At 46.8% G+C, this 17788-nt stretch overlaps 1 protein-coding gene across 8 annotated transcripts in view; it reads right to left on the bottom strand.

Moving 5' to 3' along the window:
* RREB1 (ras responsive element binding protein 1) overlaps positions 1-17788 on the bottom strand; it is a 183883-nt gene that overhangs the window by 61896 nt on the left and 104199 nt on the right. For 7 of the 8 annotated variants that reach the window (XM_047858102.1, XM_047858107.1, XM_047858100.1 and 4 more), the window contains exons 2-5: positions 10451-10564; positions 6837-6960; positions 5990-6202; positions 941-1030 (exon numbers count right to left, since the gene is read on the bottom strand). In XM_047858102.1, coding sequence (XP_047714058.1) covers positions 941-1030; positions 5990-6160 — 261 coding nt within the window. In that variant the 5' untranslated portion in view covers positions 6161-6202; positions 6837-6960; positions 10451-10564. Of the gene's footprint in view, positions 1-940; positions 1031-5989; positions 6203-6836; positions 6961-7654; positions 7817-10450; positions 10565-17788 lie in introns of those variants that run through there. The other variant, XM_047858106.1, reaches the window with a different exon arrangement.

Consider the following 17788-nt stretch of genomic DNA (forward strand, 5'->3'; position numbering starts at 1 on the left):
TATGATTTTAATATTGTCAATCCTTCTCACTCATATGCAGAATTTAAGAAAAAAAAAAAAACGAGCAAGGGAAAAAGAGAGAGAGAGAGAGATAGACAAACCAAGAAACAGACTTTTAACTTTAGAGAACTGATGGGTTACCAGAGAGGAGGTGGGTGACAGATGGGGGAAAGAGATGATGGGGCTTACAGAGTGCCTGTGTCATGATGAAAAAATAAATAAAATGAAAAAAAAATTATCCATTCCCACTCCAAAAATATATATAGATTTCCAAACAAACAACAAAATATATACATATGTGTGTGTGTGTGTGTGTGTGTGTGTATATATATATATATATATATATTTCCAAACAAACAACAAAATATATACATATGTGTGTGTGTGTGTGTGTGTGTGTGTGTGTGTATATATATATATATATATATACACACACACACACACACACACACACACATATGTATGTATGATTAATCCTTCTTTGTTCTCGATTCATCCATACTCTGTCATCAATTTGCCACACCAGGCAAGGGAGAAGGATAAAGGTCATAATATAGAAGCCAAAAGAAATGCCAAACGAATAAATTTCCTGCCGCATGATGTAAGTTTATAGCAGTATGAAGGCTCAGGATCTATCTCTACAATCTCACTGTGCTGTGAGGAGGTTTGGTTCAAACTGACGAGTCATATGATGAAAGGTCTTCTGTTCGATGTGGTCATTTTAGCTAGATGTTTGCTAACTTCTGAAAAGGTATTCTGTGTTGACCAGGGATTTTGTCACAGTAACACGGACCTGCAAAAACTTATTTCATAACCACCCCTTGAGATTATTAAAATATTAAATCTAAATTAAGCTCAGCCACAATGCATCTGCTAAGATCAAACTGCCCTCTCTTAATGAAGAAAGATTTCTAATATAAGTATGAAATCGGCAGCAAACCTGACGGATGTGCATAGTTAGCTGATGCTGTGTAGTGCAAATCTTCTCACACAGGGGACAGTTATAGGAAGACTTCTCCTCTTTCGTTTCCTGCAAAGACATAATACAAGGGAAAATCAAGTTCAACTCACACAGTAAGCCAGTGCCTCTTGTTCCTGTCGTAAGCATCTGTGTCTCAAAGAGCCATAACAATAAATCGCAGAGAGCATGGGCTCCAGAGCCTGTCCAGGTATGAGCTTGGGTAAGTCACAGTCCTGTCTGCCCTCAGTTTCCTCATGTGTAAAATGGGAAAAAATAACGGCATCTCCCAGACCGCGCTGTGATGAGGATTAAATCAATGAGCACATGTTAAGCACTGGAATAGTGCCTGGTACAGGCTAAGTGCTCCATAAATATCAGTGTTCTTATTAAACACCATTTAATTAATCATCAGTGCCAACAAAAAAAAACAAGGATCAAGTCACAGCAGAGGTAGAAACGGAACAGCTCTCTCCCCAAGCCCCACCTACGTGGCTCCAGTCACTACTCCTGAGCACACAGGAGAGGCAGTGAAGTTCTCCTCCCAACATGACAAGGCTTCCGTGCCCAGCTGTGTGCCCCACAGGCATCGACATGCCCCCTCTTACTTGCTGCTTGCACCTGCTTGACACCGCTCATCGATAATCAGTAAGAATGCTGCCCTTTTCCAAACTGTGATGGGGGAGCACACCCGGGCTGACGCCTTCCACAGAGGGTGACAAAAGAACCAGATCACTACTTGGCAAGGTGGCTCATTTTATGTTCCCTCAACACACCGGGACAGGCTGCCTTCAAGCAATAGATTTTTACCTTTCTAAGGAAAAGGACGAGCTCCCTCACTAGCCATGTGGTATAGTTCCTTTCTCCAAATAATTCATGGAGAGCTGCCCTGGACGTGCCCCCTCACCCACATGGTCCCTAAGCACCCCGGTCTCTGCCTTCATCTCCCAAAACCAACAGGATCAAGGCATGGATATCTCGCCCAGGAATCTGAAATGAGGATGCTTAGAGACTGAGATCAGTGGCTTTCCCACTGATCAGCAGAATCACCTGGGCAGATTTCTGAATGACATAGTTCTAGACCAGACTCCTGGCATGCTGATTCAGAATGGGGGGGGGGGGTGTACCCCAGAAATCTGCTCGTTTCTCAAGCTCCCCAGTCATTGTTCATATGCACCTAGGTTTGGGGGTGACTAAGTTACTACCACAAGTGATCAGGAATACCTGAATTCAAAGTTCATGTAGTCCTGGGGCTGAGCTGAGCACCGGGGCGAGCCCAAGCCACGACAACACAGCTGGGGAGGACGTGGGTGCTCACGGAAGTGGGAGACCAGGTAGCCTGAGATAGGGGACGGCACCATCTGCCAGGCTGGACCCTCAGACTTCTTTCAACAGACCTGTTTTTACTTGTACTCATCTGAATGAGTTTCTGTTCTTTGCAAATAATGCCCATCCTTGAACACTTACTATGTGCTAAATGCTACATATAGAAATGTCACAACCACGGTTACAGATCCCATTTTCTGGATGAGGAAACTGAGGTACAGAGAGGTAAGTAACCTGTCTCAAACGAGGAAACCATGAAGTAGGAGACCTAGGATTAAAACTCAGGCCGGCTGCTCTCCCAGCCCATGCCCAGTTTAGGGCATGACTATGCTACACAAGTCTGATCAAAAAAAGGATTAACCCCAAGGCACAGAAAGGAAACACCCTTGTGGTTGGCTCATGAGAGACGATGAAAATAAAAATCACTCTGAAGACTCTAAAAACAAATGGCACCATAAACCAGATGGGGTGGAGCGAATGCATGAGGATGTCCAGGATGTATTTGCCCACCGGTACTTCTGTGTCCTCTTCAAAGACTAACAGGCCTCATTTTTAAGCAATACAAACGCTTTTCTCATCTGTGGCACTGGGTCTGAGAAAAGGTACACTACATATTTTTCACCCTCAATTTTTTTTAAAAAGCAGGGGAAGGGCAGAAAGAGAGGGAGACAGAGGATCCAAAACAGGCTCTGTGCTGGCAGCAGTCAGATGTGGGGCTCGAACTCATGAACTGTGAGATCATGCCCTGAGCCGGGATCAAGAGTCGGACGCTCAACTGACTGAGCCACCCAGGCGCCCCTCACTCTCAAATATAAGAAACAAAAAAACAAAAAAACAAAAAACCAGATAGGAAGCCTAAGGAAGCTGATAACCCAGAGACAGTTACAAAAAAACCTGCCAACCTCACCGCCATCCTCCCAGGGGCATGATGTGTATGGAGCAGGGAGGGGTGTCACTCCTTCTCGGCCCATCCGACTCCAGTCACAATGGAGCTGGCCAAGAACCACCAAAGAGAAACATCAAAAACGAAAGCATTCACAACAAAATGAAAGCAATCGCTATAATAATGAGGGCTGTCTCATAGCTGGACCCAAACTCAGTCCCTGGGGTATTTTTGTTATAGAACAATATATATTAATAAAATTTTTTTTAAAGAAAGATTCATCAATAAGATGTCAATAAATGGGGTGCCCGGTGGCTCAGTCAGTTGAACGTCTGACTCTTGATTTTGGCTCAGGTCATGATGCCAGGGTTGTGGGATTGAGCCCTGTGTCGGGCTCTGCACTGAGTGTGGAGCCTGCTTAGAATTCTCTCTCTCTCTCTTTTTCTCCCTCCCTCCTTGTGCCCCTCTCCCCACTCAGGTGCTCTTTCCCTCTCTAAAAAAAGAAAAAGTCAGTAGATGTCAAAAAGCCAGGCATCCGTGTGGGTAGCCTCCTGAGGCAGCACGTTTCTTGAAAAAACCATCCTGCGCACACCTGGAGGTAGATACTGGACATACTGAGTAGGTCCTTGGAGCCTCCGGCACCAAACCTTCTGTGAGGCTGGCAGCTGCACTCCGCAGACCCTCACACAGGTCTACAGAATCCACAGTGGTCGGGGAGGAGGAAACCTCTGGACTCAGATTTAATTTTCACAAACAAACCCAACAGCAAAGAGAACAGCCCTGCTGTGAATCCAGTTACTGCGGCTGTGCTGGTGGAAGAAGCAGACTTCCTGAGCTGACAGATAAAATTAGCAGCTAATGTGATAACTAACCATTCCATAATGAAACAATCTGGCACCCGTGTCGGCGTCCGGCTGTGGCTAATCTGTCCTGGAACTCGGTGCTAGCGCTGATGGGCCTTCTCCCCAGGCTCCTGCTCTCGGCCTTCCCTACCCGCTCACAGGTAAGGGTGATGCCCACTCTCTCCCCAACTGCGCCCTGCTGTTTTTAATGCACTGTCTTTCCACTTTACCTCTGGCCCAGAGGTTACCTCCCCTGCGAACACTGAGCCCGTGCCCTGAGGAACCCTGGAGGACACAGAAGGTAGATGGAAAATGGCTCAGGTACACCTGTCCCATTTGCTTGCCCACACCTGCAGAGTCACCTCCATTTACCATGCAGGGATGGAGGTGCTGTGGGTCACACTCTAGGGTTCTACCTACTGTCTCTGAACCACTGGGCAGGGACCAGAACCTGGACTACGGTCAACTCTATCTGTGTCGGGGAAATGCCGGGCTCGTCCCTACCCATGCCACTTTCTACCGGCGGAACACAGAAGGATGAGGAGACGGTGACCATACGTATCTCGTTCATCCCGAAATGCCTGCCACCTGGTGCAGTACCTGGCTGGAAGTATATATTGTGAAATGGGTGGATGGATGGAGAGATGGACGGATAGATGGATGGATGGACAGTCACGTGAGAGTGGAAATAAACCTTTTCTTCCCAGAGCTAGCACTCCGTCTCGACTCAGGCCACAGTCATACAGGCTGAGTATTTTCTCAGGTACCCATGGGAAGAGAGGCAGGCAGAGACAAAGGAAAAAAGAGAGAAAAAAGGTATCAATGCTCCAACTCTCCAAACATCACTGAACCCTGCTAAGTCTTCAGCTGTGAGGAAGATGGGAATGAACGGACCCTTCTCCTATGCTGCTGGAGTGGGTTTTAGGCTGGAACGACTTTTCCTGGAGGACAAGTAGTAGCCAAAGCCTTAATTAACATACTTCTAAGAATTTATAGAAAACCATCATGGATAGTGCTCAGACAATTCTGTATAAGGACAGTCACTTGAGGATTATTAATAAAAAAGGAAATGAATTCACAAAAGCCCAACAGGTTTACTTTCCAGTCCATCCCTGGCATTGAGAGGAACTGAGAAGACTGCCTTCCCCCCTGAGGATTTGGTGTAAACCCATTAAGTAAGTTAAAACAAAAATTAAATGTGGAGTCATCAGTTCAGATTACGTGGATTCAGAGAAGAAATGAGCACCACACACCCCCTGCCTCGCTCCCTGAGTTTCCTTGAACACACTGCTACCAGAAGAGTGACAACTTTTTCTCAAGTGCCCCATTTGTACGTTAATTAGAAGATCTGTTTTATTTCCCAGTGGAGGAGCCTTAGACCTTTGTAACATCATTAATTAACCCTTCCAATCCTGGCCCGCCCCCTTATTCTTCCCCACTCTTCCTGATTTGATGCCCACTAAAAACTCAAGAGGACTAAATCACCCCATGAGTGGCATTCTCTGAAGCCAAATTCTGTGCTTTGTCAAAGGTGGAAAGCTGAATGGGAGATCCAGCAAAACCAACACTTATTTGCTACCTGATCTGAAGACACTTAAAAAAAGAAATCAAGGCGATGGCTTCAAAACCCCAATTAACTAGCTGTGTGAGTAAGGAAATGAACTACATCACAGTAGAGGAATAAGTCCAATTCTTTGCCTTGGCCATCACGTGAAGACAGCTTGCATTCAAATCAAATTAAAGGGCAGAGAATAAGGATTCCACCAATACTCACACCACCGCAGAGAAAATTTCTTCCATGAAAGGAAATTGACATAAGCCCGGAAAAGTTCACTCTTGAAGCCTGTCGGCATGTCCCTTTAGTTCTGAGCTTGTCCGAGGTTTTGGCTTACGAAGCTGGGGCTCAAGGGAACAAACTTCACCCAACGTTCTCATAGACTGAAGCCACCAGATGTCACCAGCTAGCGCACAGGAGCTTACCTGGTTCCTTCTGCCAATCCGATTTGGTCCTGGAGGCTTCGTGGGGGACTTGGTGCTCTGGGGGCTCCCGCCATTCTCGGCGACCTTCCCTACACTCATTACTGCTGACATCATGGTGTTGACGGAAGACAAGTCTGAACCTTCCAAGCCAATGGGCGAACTTGACGTCATTGGGTCAAGGGTTTAAGCTTCTAAGAAGCTTCTGCCATAGAACTGAAAATCGGAAATCGCTGCTGTGATCAATTGGTTTAGCCCCTGTCAGAGCCCGGTGGCACTGGCTATGGCTACCATAACCGTAAGTCAGGTCAAAACACCGAAGGCCCCCCTGCTTCTTCAGTTCAAGCTGACACTCGTGCCCATAATGACTTGAAGCTTTCATCTAAATGAAGCACTGTCATAACAAAGACTAACTGATAACCTCGCTTCCTTTCTGTGCATCTGTACTGACACAACCCCCCAAACTAGCAGAGGCAGGTCTCCTGGCCTTTCCTAATCTTTCATTTAGACAGAGCAGGGAAAGGCTCTGGAGTCTTTCTGTCAGCCCAGGGAGCTGACATTTGCCCGGCACCCTCCTAAAAACCAAGCTCATTTACTACTATAGGAATGTTGTAGACTTAACAACTTATGATGAGAACCTTCAGGTCTCACGTAACCCCACTGCTGTAATTCAGTGCTCTTAATGGGGAGCCCAAATTGTACACGACAACTGAGAAGGCAATCCTCTCAGAATTATAACCAAACTTCAAATCAACATAAAAAGGACCGTTTCTTAAAATATATGAGTAGGTAATGTACCTATACCCCAGAAGATGGATGGAAGGAAAACCCAGCCCCCACTGCCAATTACCTCCATTTTCTGCCCCAACTGATATACTATGAGGTTTTCCCTTGCTATAGCTATCATCCACGTGGAGTAGGAAATGAGTCTGTGTTCACTTCTTTTTTTTCTTCTCTTGTATCACTTGTTGACACTGGAAGGGAAGCAAAGGCAAAAAAAAAAAAAAAAAAAAAAATCAGTGAATGCCTTTTCACTTAGGGAAGAAAAAACTGATGCCATTTACTTGTAATCTCAGGCCACTATATTCATGAGAATACAGGGAGAACAAAAGGGAGGCGATTTTAAAAGTCATGTCTTTCTTCCAAAACCACATTCTGTGGTTGTTTTTCAACCTTAACTGATGTTCCCTACAGTGCTGTCACCGTCACTCCCAACAGCCAAAACGATTTTGTGGTATTTTACTTTCTGGAGCTCTTAACTACACACACACTGAATTTCCCTCCATACTCTACCCCAGTCTCCCACGAGCATTCAGACTCCTACTTGACCCCCCTCCCACCTCTACCTAAAAGTGACTGAAGATAAGGCAGGAAAGCAATTCACGAAAGGCTCGTAGTCTAGTACTAGACTATGTAGTATTAGGTCAGGCCTCAAAGAAAGCTGGTAACAGGAACGGCATGACCAACCGGAACACCCGCCACACCTCGTGGCCATTGCAAAATTGACTCCTGCAGCCTTTTCTAGTTACCTTCCTTTGAGAAGTGCCATCCAGTTACATGCCTTACCATGGCTGTGATATGGCCTCAGATTAAGTCTGCAGGTAAGTTACTTCCCTCATTTTATCTAGAGCCAAAGCCCTGCCAGTAAGCCTCAGATCCTATACTGACCTATATTAACTGTGCCTTGATAAATTCCACATGTCCTCTACTGGACTTGTAGTCAAAGATCAAGCTCATCATCTCGGCAGCCAAGTGAATGCTCAGGAACACCACCAGAAAGAACATGATTTCTTGTGGTTTCCTCCTCCAACTTGAGGGGACATGACCTAGGATATGACAAACGGTAACACCCAGAGCTACCAATGCAGCCAGCAGCAAGCAGAGCAGGAAGGGCCTGGGGACATAACTTTATTAAGCCACGTTGTTGTCAGCTCAGAAGTCTCAAGCTAAAACCTTAGCAAAAGAGCCAAAGAGAACCTTAGGAACGGTACTTTTCCAGCCAAAAGACAAAACGTGCCTTCCTTGTGGGCAGCCATTTTGAAGATATGGACTTAACGGATTTCCAAATGGGGACGAAAAGGACTAACTGCAGAAACATGCAACTCGAGACAACAAACCTCGTCTTAGCCCGCACATCTTTCCTATAAAGAGAGAAGAGCTATGTTCAAAATTAAAGCAAAGGCCAAACTGCAGTCCTTCTGTGGTTTTGCCACCAGAAGACCATTCAAAATTGTGCTTCAAACTTCCTATTTTAACGGTCTTTGAAAATTTATTTGGGAGATTTCTCTCTCTTGGGAAAACCACGAGACACAAACATACACATGTAAGTGTGCATACATACACAGGCACACCTGCATCTCTAAAAGTACCATTGGTTCCTAGAGGTATTGCAATCAATCAGCAGACAATCATCTGTTTGATTCAAATATGTGGATACCTTTGATACTAAAACCCCTCCCCCATAGTTGTAATATATAGTAAATTATAAAGTAACTGGCCAGAAACTGTTTTTTGTAATTATGTCAGTAAAAAGAAAGTTAACCTTTCTGATTCATAGGAGGAGTTTAGAAGGTAATCTTGCTTATGTCCTGATACTAGGAAAAAAGGAAAATGTGGTAGAATTTATGGAAATCTGGGAACAGGTTAGAGTAAACACCTCTAGGACTAAACACAGAATTTTATAAGTTGTAAAAATTACATTCGATTCACTGAGAAAATGGAGAGGAGAGAAACGGACAACATGAGAAGTAACAAAAATACATTCATGTTACAGAGCCAGATTACTAGGGATAATTTTTGTTACAGTCATTATAACATCCAATATACATTCTTACAAACTCCCTAAGTGTCTTAAATACACAATACCTAGCCATTGTCACCACACTAACCAACATAAGGGCTGAATGTTGCAAAGGCTTATTCCAACTAGAAAAGAAAAAAGCCACACAAACTTGTTATTTCCCATTTTGACTGGGCAGGAAGACATTTGCTACATTTATTTCCTTTTCTGGGATAAAGTGTAAAGCGTTGACACTACTCAGTGATGACACCAAGATCACCTGTGTTTACTTCCTTTACCTAGTTTAAATGTAAGTAGCAATATGTATATATTTTTCAATAAATTTTTTAAAGTTTATTTATTTATTTTGAGAGAGAGAGAGAGAGGGAGGGAGGGAGGGAGGGAGGGAGGGACAGTGCAAGCAGGGGAGGGGCAGAGAGAGAGAGAAAAAAGAAAGAATCCCAAGCGGACTCCTCACCCTCAGTGCAGAGCCCGACATGGGACTCAAATCCATGAACTGTGAGATCATGACCTGAGCCAAAAATCAGAGTCAGACACTTAACCAACTGAGCCACCCAGGTGCCCCAGCAATGTTATTTTTTTAATAGAGACTCTTCTCGTCTCAATCTGGAAAGTGCAATTAGTAAAATGAACCCCCCAGCTACACTGTTTGAAAAGAAGAGCACCGTCATTGGACTCATCCCTCAACTGCTGTTCCAGAAGCAACACAAACCAGCCTTACACACCCAGCACAGGTTTTTACTCCAGTGTGCTCCTGCGTCTTATGCTTGAGTTCTCCCTTTGAGAGGATGCAGCAGGGAAGAAGGGAAAGGTCCTGGTATAAAATAAGGTAGCTCATTGTTCCAGGTTATGGGGGAAAAAAAAAATCCACCTTAGCATTAAGGCACATCTATGCGCTAATTTACCCAGAGGCCAGTCGGCCAGGATTATTAGTGAGTTCTACCTACCTATACCTGACGTTGGGCTATACTGGGGTAATAACCCAAACTAACAAACCTAAACCTTCTGAGATTTGATCTCAGCGATGAAAGAGAAGTTGAACAGCTTGAAGTCCATTTACAAAGCACATTTTTTTCTTTATAGATATTAATAGTCTCAATATTTTCATTCTTTCCTTTGCTCCCTGACGCCACCCTCCACATCAGCCCTACCACTGCAAATAACCACCACCAATAAAATCATAACAATAAACAAATTAAAAATCACTAACCCCATTCTAAGGCAATGTCTTCCAACTGGAACCAGAGAGAGCTGGGAACCCAGATGGAGTTCCCAAATCACAGATAAGAAAAGAAGTCATCATCTTCATGGACATGGCCAAGTGGACTGGCCTGGCATTCCAGTTTTTAACACAAACTACCTGAATTTGGGCGACAGGGGGCGGCGGGGAGGGAGAAGCAGGGCTCTGCTGTCTGAACACTCCTTCCTGTGAGACCAATACCCGGTACCCTCTGAGATTTCTCATCCTACACTTCAGGCCCACTGGATCAGAAGAGCTCGCAACTCAGAGTTACAATTTCATTGTGGTTTTGCGTCAAAGCCTCAGGAGGACCTTGGGAAGAAAAAGGGCAACCCATAGGGAATGTGGGGAGGGAGGGGGAGGGAAAGGAAGACAACACTGGAAATTACTGGGCCTCAAGTGGAGTCCATAAAGTGTAACTGACCTGTTTTCTTCGTCTTATCAAGCTGCCCTCCTTACCGAGGAGCAGACGCTGGCCCAGGCGTGGGCAGGGTCACACCTCAAAGCCACCACTTCTGGAGTACAGAGTCGGAGCAGCCTGCAAAAATGAGAAAAGGTGGCATGAAGAGGGAGTCAAGACCAGGCAGAAATGATCCTGTGTCCGGATCCCTTTTCCTGGGGATCCGGGAGGGCACAAGGGCAACAGAACATTTCCCATCCCCGCCTGCACGCAGAAGCAAGCTTCCTTCCGGCTCCAAGGCTGATTCTGCCCAGAGCTACCCGCTAGCATCCACCGGAGTCGAGAGTGCCTTGGACAGACAAGAACCCCCTAGCACGCCCCAGCAGGTCAGGAGCCATATCACATGAGGGCAGCTGGGACCACTGGCCCAGGCAGAGCTCTGGGCATCCTAGTGGCATATTAAGAGCAGATGCTGATGCTGCCAGCTTCAAGGGCAGAGGAGAACAAGACAGCACTAAATGCTATCAGCAGCAGACTGGAAAGAAGACAGCTGAAGAGAGTAAACACCATGGAACCAAACAGTCTCTTAATGTAAAGGACAGATTAGTGCATCTTCTCCTGAGTGATGGGGGAAGTGTCCATGACGGTTCAGATAGGACCAAACACGTATCTTCTCCTTTCAGTAGGGGGTATACAGAAAGCTTTTCAAATGACACAGGCTCCTCGGGGAGTCTGAGCGAGTCTGCTCTGGGGTGCAGGGGCCTCAAGTCCCTTCCCTGGGAGCAAGTTGGCCCTCTACAAAGTCAGCGAGCAAAGGAATGCAGGATTTCCAGAGCTGCAGCCTTCAGCCACATTCTCTCGGTTTCTGGAAACGGCTTCCCGCAGCTAAACGGAGGAGTGCAAAACTGGGAGAAGATCGAGAAAGACATAAATCAAGCCCTGCCGAGAAACCCTGGCGTGGCCCACCTTTTCATTCGTATCCCTTTTCGGAGTGTCTGGAGAAAGGTGCTCAATCCTGTCACACGCCTAGTTATCACCTTGAATGTTCCTCACTTTGTAGTTTCTGAGCACCTAGGGCGGGCAAGCCCCCTGCAGGACTGGTCAGCTGGGGTGAGAAAGGGCCACCGACCCATGACAAGAAGCTCCTGAGGCCACAAACACTCTCCCTCCACCTCACTGCTTCGATTCTCCATCTTTTCTCTTTGCCCCCTTCTCTTTTGAAAAGTTCTTTGGATTCTGAAGAAAGTATCAAGAAATAAAGAGTAACTGTAGGGACAGCCCCTGAATGGGACAGAGGCCCTGTAAGTCTCGAGGAATCCTTCTTACTATACTACCCCAATAATTCTCAGTGGTTTTGGGGGATGAGAACCTCCTGAAGGGTGTGATAAAAGTTATGGACCTTCCCACAGGAAAGTGCACGTACTCTACATTCGACATTTCCCTTCCGCATCAAGAGTTCAGGGGCCCCAGACACTCATCTGAGGATAAGCAGGATAAGAATCCTGGTTTTAGTTGACATCTAACCCACCTTCCTTTAAACTCTGAATCAAGTCAAGTTTATTAAAATGCCCATGAGGTTTTAGAAATGCACAAACAAAACATCCTTTCAGATCATCCCCACCCAAACTTAAAGATGCCTAGGGGTGAAATGAAACACTGTGAAGAAAAAAAAAAACACACGCAAAAAAAAAAAAAAACAAGCCAAATTTCCCTGTTATTATTCATTTCTTCATTCGTGGCAACTTTTATCAGGAAGAAAGTCTGAAGAGGAATACCTCCATGGTTTTTTGTTTTTTTGTTTTGTTTTGTTTTTGAAACTACCACGATCTCCAAATAAGTAAAGTGAATTACAGTTCCATATAGAATTGTTAAAAACACACATCAGAGAGATGAGTCTCTGCAATTTAAACTTTCACAATATAATAACTAAGACTCTCATTAAAATTTGAACTCCCTCTCTCCCTCATTTAAAAAAGATACTGTTAAAAAGTCCACCGAGTAATCTCAATACACACCGGGAACCAAGGTGGGAGAGGGCCAACGCCAACACACTTGACCCTGAAACTTTCATCCTCTGATCTTGGATGTAAAGGATTTGAATATTTAGAATGTCTTGCAATTCTAGCTGAGTAACAAGAGTCACTACCCTGTTTGTCTGGGGTTCCATCAGGCCTGAGGGATTCACAGAACTCAGCGAGTGGAAAAGTACGGGACAGTTCTTGGAAGAACATTCAAGATACCCCTTACCTCTATCACCATCGCCTCAGGGAAAGCGGGGGAAAAAAAAAGAAGAAGGAAAAAGGGAAAAAAAAAGACCTAGTGAGGAGAGGTTATGTTCTAGAAGGTGACTCCCGCAGGGGTAAGTGACTGCAGCACAGGCTGGGAATTTAGAGGGGTGGTCTCGGGGCCTCCCAAAGGAGGATGCTGAATTTCTGGATTTGCATTCCCACACAGGCTCTGCCTAGATCCAATGGAAGCAAGATGTCTTGGAGTGGGCAGAGGTCCATCTGTGAGGATGAGGGGGCAGGGAAGGCCAGCCCCCAGGCCCCAGCCCCTGAGCAGATAAGGGACAATGCTATGTAAAGCCAGAAAGAAAAGATTAAGGAGTCTGTCTCCAGGTCCAACAGAGATAGCAAGTGGGAGATGAAAGATAAAAGGGAAGATGGTCTAGAAACAAAGCTTCTCAGCTTCTGAAAACCCAGAGGATTCTTCAGTGAAATCTAAAATCTGTCCTAAGGCCCGCAGGACAGATGGGGTAAGTTAGATGCCTAGGATGACAGTAGAGGCCCACGGACAGCGCTGAGCCTACAGAGGACCACAATACTTGAGATGGTTGATCTGTGGACTGGAACGGCCTAGTGGACGGTCTAGCTGGCTGGGTGGGGCCAACCCAGAACAGTCTCAAAAAGTCTGAGTGAAAAGGAGTTCAGATACTAAAATGCTCTGGCTTCTAAGGGAGCTCTAGAAATAGTGAGGACGTCTCTCTTAGGATGGGCTCCATCAGGAAGGAAACATTCTTTCCTCCATCTGAGCTAGGCTGGAGACAAAACCAGACCAGGCTGGATGTCGCACCATGGCAATGCCCGTTCTCCTTGGCCTGCAAGCCTAGGGACAAGACGGTCTCTTCTAACCAGGACAGCCTCCAGTGTGCTCTGAAAGCTCACAGCTGTGATGACGGCTCTGAGTTCCAGGAAGTTGATGTGTTTCTTGGCGTAGGGCTCAGTCTGTGCCTTGGAGAGGGCGGCAACCCAGGCAGGCCACCCTGCCCCCTCGCTGGCATGGGCTTTGGTCAAACAAAGCCTTGGAGTGTGGCACAGAGCACTCCAGCAGACTGGGCACAACTGGGCACCGTGTGCTGCACCTGCCAGTTCTGGATCTTCACCCCACTGCGTGAAGAGACGGGGTGGGCGGTGGAGAATGCACTGCTTGGCAAAGCCCAAGTTTAGGAGAGGAAAGTCAGGAGGAGGGGGCAGGACAGTACCCCAGGTCCCAGGACCATATATGTGGGAAGTGGTCAGACTTTCTGACCTGCCACTCAAAGCTCTCCAGGCTCTGGCCTTAGTTTACCTTCTAGCCTTCTTGCCCAGTTTCCATGATTACCTCTCCATTCAGTTTCTTCCTCTAGAACGTATGTCTCCCCGAATCCAATCCTGTAGGGGCCACCTTCCACACGAAACTTCCCTCATTCCCTCTGGGGGAACCCCCGAGGGTTTTTATAAAACTCTGCAATATTAATACTAATACTACTAACGATGATGACACCAGCTAATGAGTTTTGAACACTACTTGCCACACACTAAGTGCAGTAGTATCTCATTTAATCCTCCCAGCAACACAGAGGAGTACTGGTTCCACTGTACAGATGAGCACACTAAGGTGTAGAGGGTTAAGCAACTTGCCCCTAAGATCATGCTGCAGAGCAAGGCAAATCTAGTTTCTAAACTCCACTAAGCTTCTTTTAGACAAAATTTGCAATTCCTGGCACAGGGCTTGAGAGAATAGATACACATTCTCTGACTTGTCCCAATCATATTCTGGGGCATTTCTGCCCTTCCAGATGGCTCAGCACCTGGCCTCCCACTTTTACCTGTTTCTAGGGAGGGCAAGGAGCTCTCACCTTACACCTTCACCTCTGCCTTCCACTCTCTGAGGACACACGACTGGACTTCCACCTCTGATTGAAAAGTTCACCACATGGGGTAAGTGTCTGCAAGCACTCACCACTGCCCTTGCTGTGCAAAGGGATGGGGGTGGGGGGACCTCCACATTCTACACCCTTGTGTTCTAGAAGGAGAAGGAAACTGGAAGGAAGCCACCAGCCTCTGCCTGAAATCCCAAATAGCCCAGTCTGTCCAAGTGGCTGGATCCAACTGATCCAGGGATGTGAGCTCAGAGGCAATCTGTATCCTCTGGGTCACTCCTGCTTCCGTGCAAATGGAATGCAGGCCTGGAGCGAGAGGAATTCTGACGGGGAAGTCTACACTTTCAGGTGCTGGGGTTCTAACAAGGTGTCTGTGGCGGGGAAGTAGCAGGGCAGGGAGGGGGCCAGAGAAGAGGAACACAGACGGTTGGGAGAGGGAGCAGAACCGCACAGATCAAAAATGAAGTGAATACCACGTGAAGGAAATCTTGGCCTCATCCAGTCAGTGAGAAGTTAACTACCACTAAACCTCCAGCACCGGCCACCCCAAAGTGTAGTCCTCATGCAACGGCATCCCGGACCTTTGCTAGAAATGCAGATTCTCAATATACGCAAAATCAGGTCATTACACTGTGCACCTTAAACTTACCCGTGCTGTGTGTCAAGGATACTGCAATAAGACCAAAAGGAAGAAAGAAACACAGGTGCTTGGGCCCCACGCCAAAACAACTATGTCAGAAATACCTCCAGGGATGGATCCTGTAACCTGTATGTTAGCTCTCGGGGGGTTCGGATGCAGACTTGAAAACTAGCATTCAACTTTACGTAGAATTCTGGAAGAGTGGGGGACATAAAACGAAGGATCTCCCTGGGAAACTTTCTTTCTGTGAAGATTTGGGAGAAGCCACTGTTTTAGCATAGCCCCAGAGCAAAAATCAAAGCACTGGAGACAGATCTCAGTTTTAACTTCAGCTGTATTCACCACTATGAATGAATGAATGAATGAATGAATGAATGAATGAACGAACGAAATAATGAACGAACGAACGAAGGAAAGAAAAAGGAAGGAAGGAAAGTATATGTGTGGGAGGGATTAAATATGCAGGGCCTATTTTAGCTGTTCAGGAACAGGGACACGTCAGATGTGAACTTCAGACAGGGCAGGGCTGGCCTACAGTGTGCGGGAAGCAAAACCACTCAGCCTGGCCTCTGTGAAGCTCTGGGCCCTCGAAGTCATCTCTCCAGAAAGCACTGGCCAAGCTGTCACTCACAGAAAGGGTACTGGAGGATGTTCTCCAGTTCTGCAGTTGAACCTGCAGCCGGGATTTCTGGTGGTCCCGGACCCCCTCACGGCACCCTCCCCCCACAATTTCTCTGCTGCTCGTGGCAGCAAGGGACACAAGGGGCAGGAGAGAAGGAACAGTCGGGGAGGAGAACTCTGAGGGAAGGCAATCCTAAAGAACCATAACAGCCTCAGAACTAGCTCATGGTCTCCTGCAGTCTGTCTCTTAATGTCTCTTCCCCTCGGAAGGGGAAGGAAAAATCCAAGAGATCATTCCTGCAGCCTAGAGCGGCTGCCCTTTACTGATCAGGTTTCAGGTGCCCCCGTGGATACTGGCAATGCCACAAGCTGCTGACTTTTCACAAGGAATACTGTCCTCAGGTACAGGAACATTTTAAATATTCAGTAAAGCGTGTGGGGAAGGAGCGGCTTCGGCTTCGGGGAGAGTGATGGGTTCCATGCTGGAAGCAGTTTCTCTTTTAAAACTAAAAATCACTTGGACATTTTGATTGTTACATTACATACAATTTCAGCAGGGAGGCAAGTGTTGACTTGGAAGACAGGGTTCTTGCTTACCAAACTTAACTACGTGAGTCAGATCAAATTTACTATTTAAATACAAACTGCTGGGAAGATGGGGAGGTTTTCTGGTATGTGCTAGATAAAACCATCCGTGGTACCCCACTCTTCTTCCCGTACCTCTCTCTCCACAGTGCAGCTGGCTTGTTCAGAGGGGGGAAATGGGGCAAAGTCCGGCTTATAAGCTTTTCTGTCAGTAAATTAGCCTGTGAAGAAGCTGACTCCACTCCTTGCAGCTCTTCTCCCGGGAGCGCGTCTTACTGACAGGATCTAACTACTGCCAGACTCGCGAAGCCGTCACAGCTGCCACATGGCAGCCATTTGTTACCCAGATCCCTGGCCTTTTGGGGGGGAGGAGGGTGGCTCGGTGGCCCACCGAGCGTGGCCCTGTCTCTCTCTCCAGGTGAGCTAGTCTTTTCTCCTAAACTGGCCACCAGGATCTGGTATTTCATCACCATCTTGCCCAACTTAGCAGAACCGTGTAGGACTCCCTACTCTGCCTGAGGAAGCAGGTGAAGAGAAGAGGCGGGCTGCCAGGAGGCCCTGACTGAGGGAGCACTCCAGCCGGGCAGGGGGTCAGATGACCCACTGGATACCGGCACCTACCCCCAGGGCAGGGCAGGCTTTTCTGGGCTAAGGCAGAAGATGTCTCCCCCCACCCTGCAGGAAACTGAATTTAGAAGCCCCCACCCTCCCCACCCTAAGATCTGCTCTGCTGGCTTATCAGGAAAGGGTGGGGAGAGGCCTCCACATCACACCTTGGCTGAGTAATTTAAAGAAAGAAGAATACTGCCATAAGAGCAAACAGGATTTAAATCAGAAGTCTGGTGTAGATCCAATTACACGTCTTTCAGAGTACCTCCTTCCCCAATAACTAGGGGGCATTAACTATTTGTGACATAAACTCTGGGCTGGAAAGTGTGTGAGGTACTTCACGTATATTTAATCCTTCCCCAAACCTTACAAGGCAATGATGAGGTTATCTGGCTGGCTATTAAGCAGCTCCTAGACGGGCAGGGCCAGGATTCTAGCCTGGGGTTGTCGGACTCCAAAATTCTCTGGTACCTTCCTCTGCACCAAAGATGATCATAGAAAAACCATTCAGAGAAGGGCAATTAGCAAGCTATAGGACTGGGAAACCAAGTCAGGGGGAAACCAAGAAATGGCTGAAGGAACCAGAGATATTCTGGAAAAGGGGGCACACTCCTCTCATGTGTTCACCACGGCAGGAACAACATCTGGGTGGGAGGCACCAGGAAGCAGGTCTGGGACCCCACAATCCTTTTACCAGAGCCCTGAACAACCAGAGCTGCTCACGGATGGAATGAGGCCCCAAGAAATGTAGTCATGAGCTTGCTGT

This window comes from Prionailurus viverrinus, chromosome B2 (assembly GCF_022837055.1).
Source record: "Prionailurus viverrinus isolate Anna chromosome B2, UM_Priviv_1.0, whole genome shotgun sequence".
In the NCBI taxonomy this organism is placed as follows: domain Eukaryota; kingdom Metazoa; phylum Chordata; class Mammalia; order Carnivora; family Felidae; genus Prionailurus; species Prionailurus viverrinus.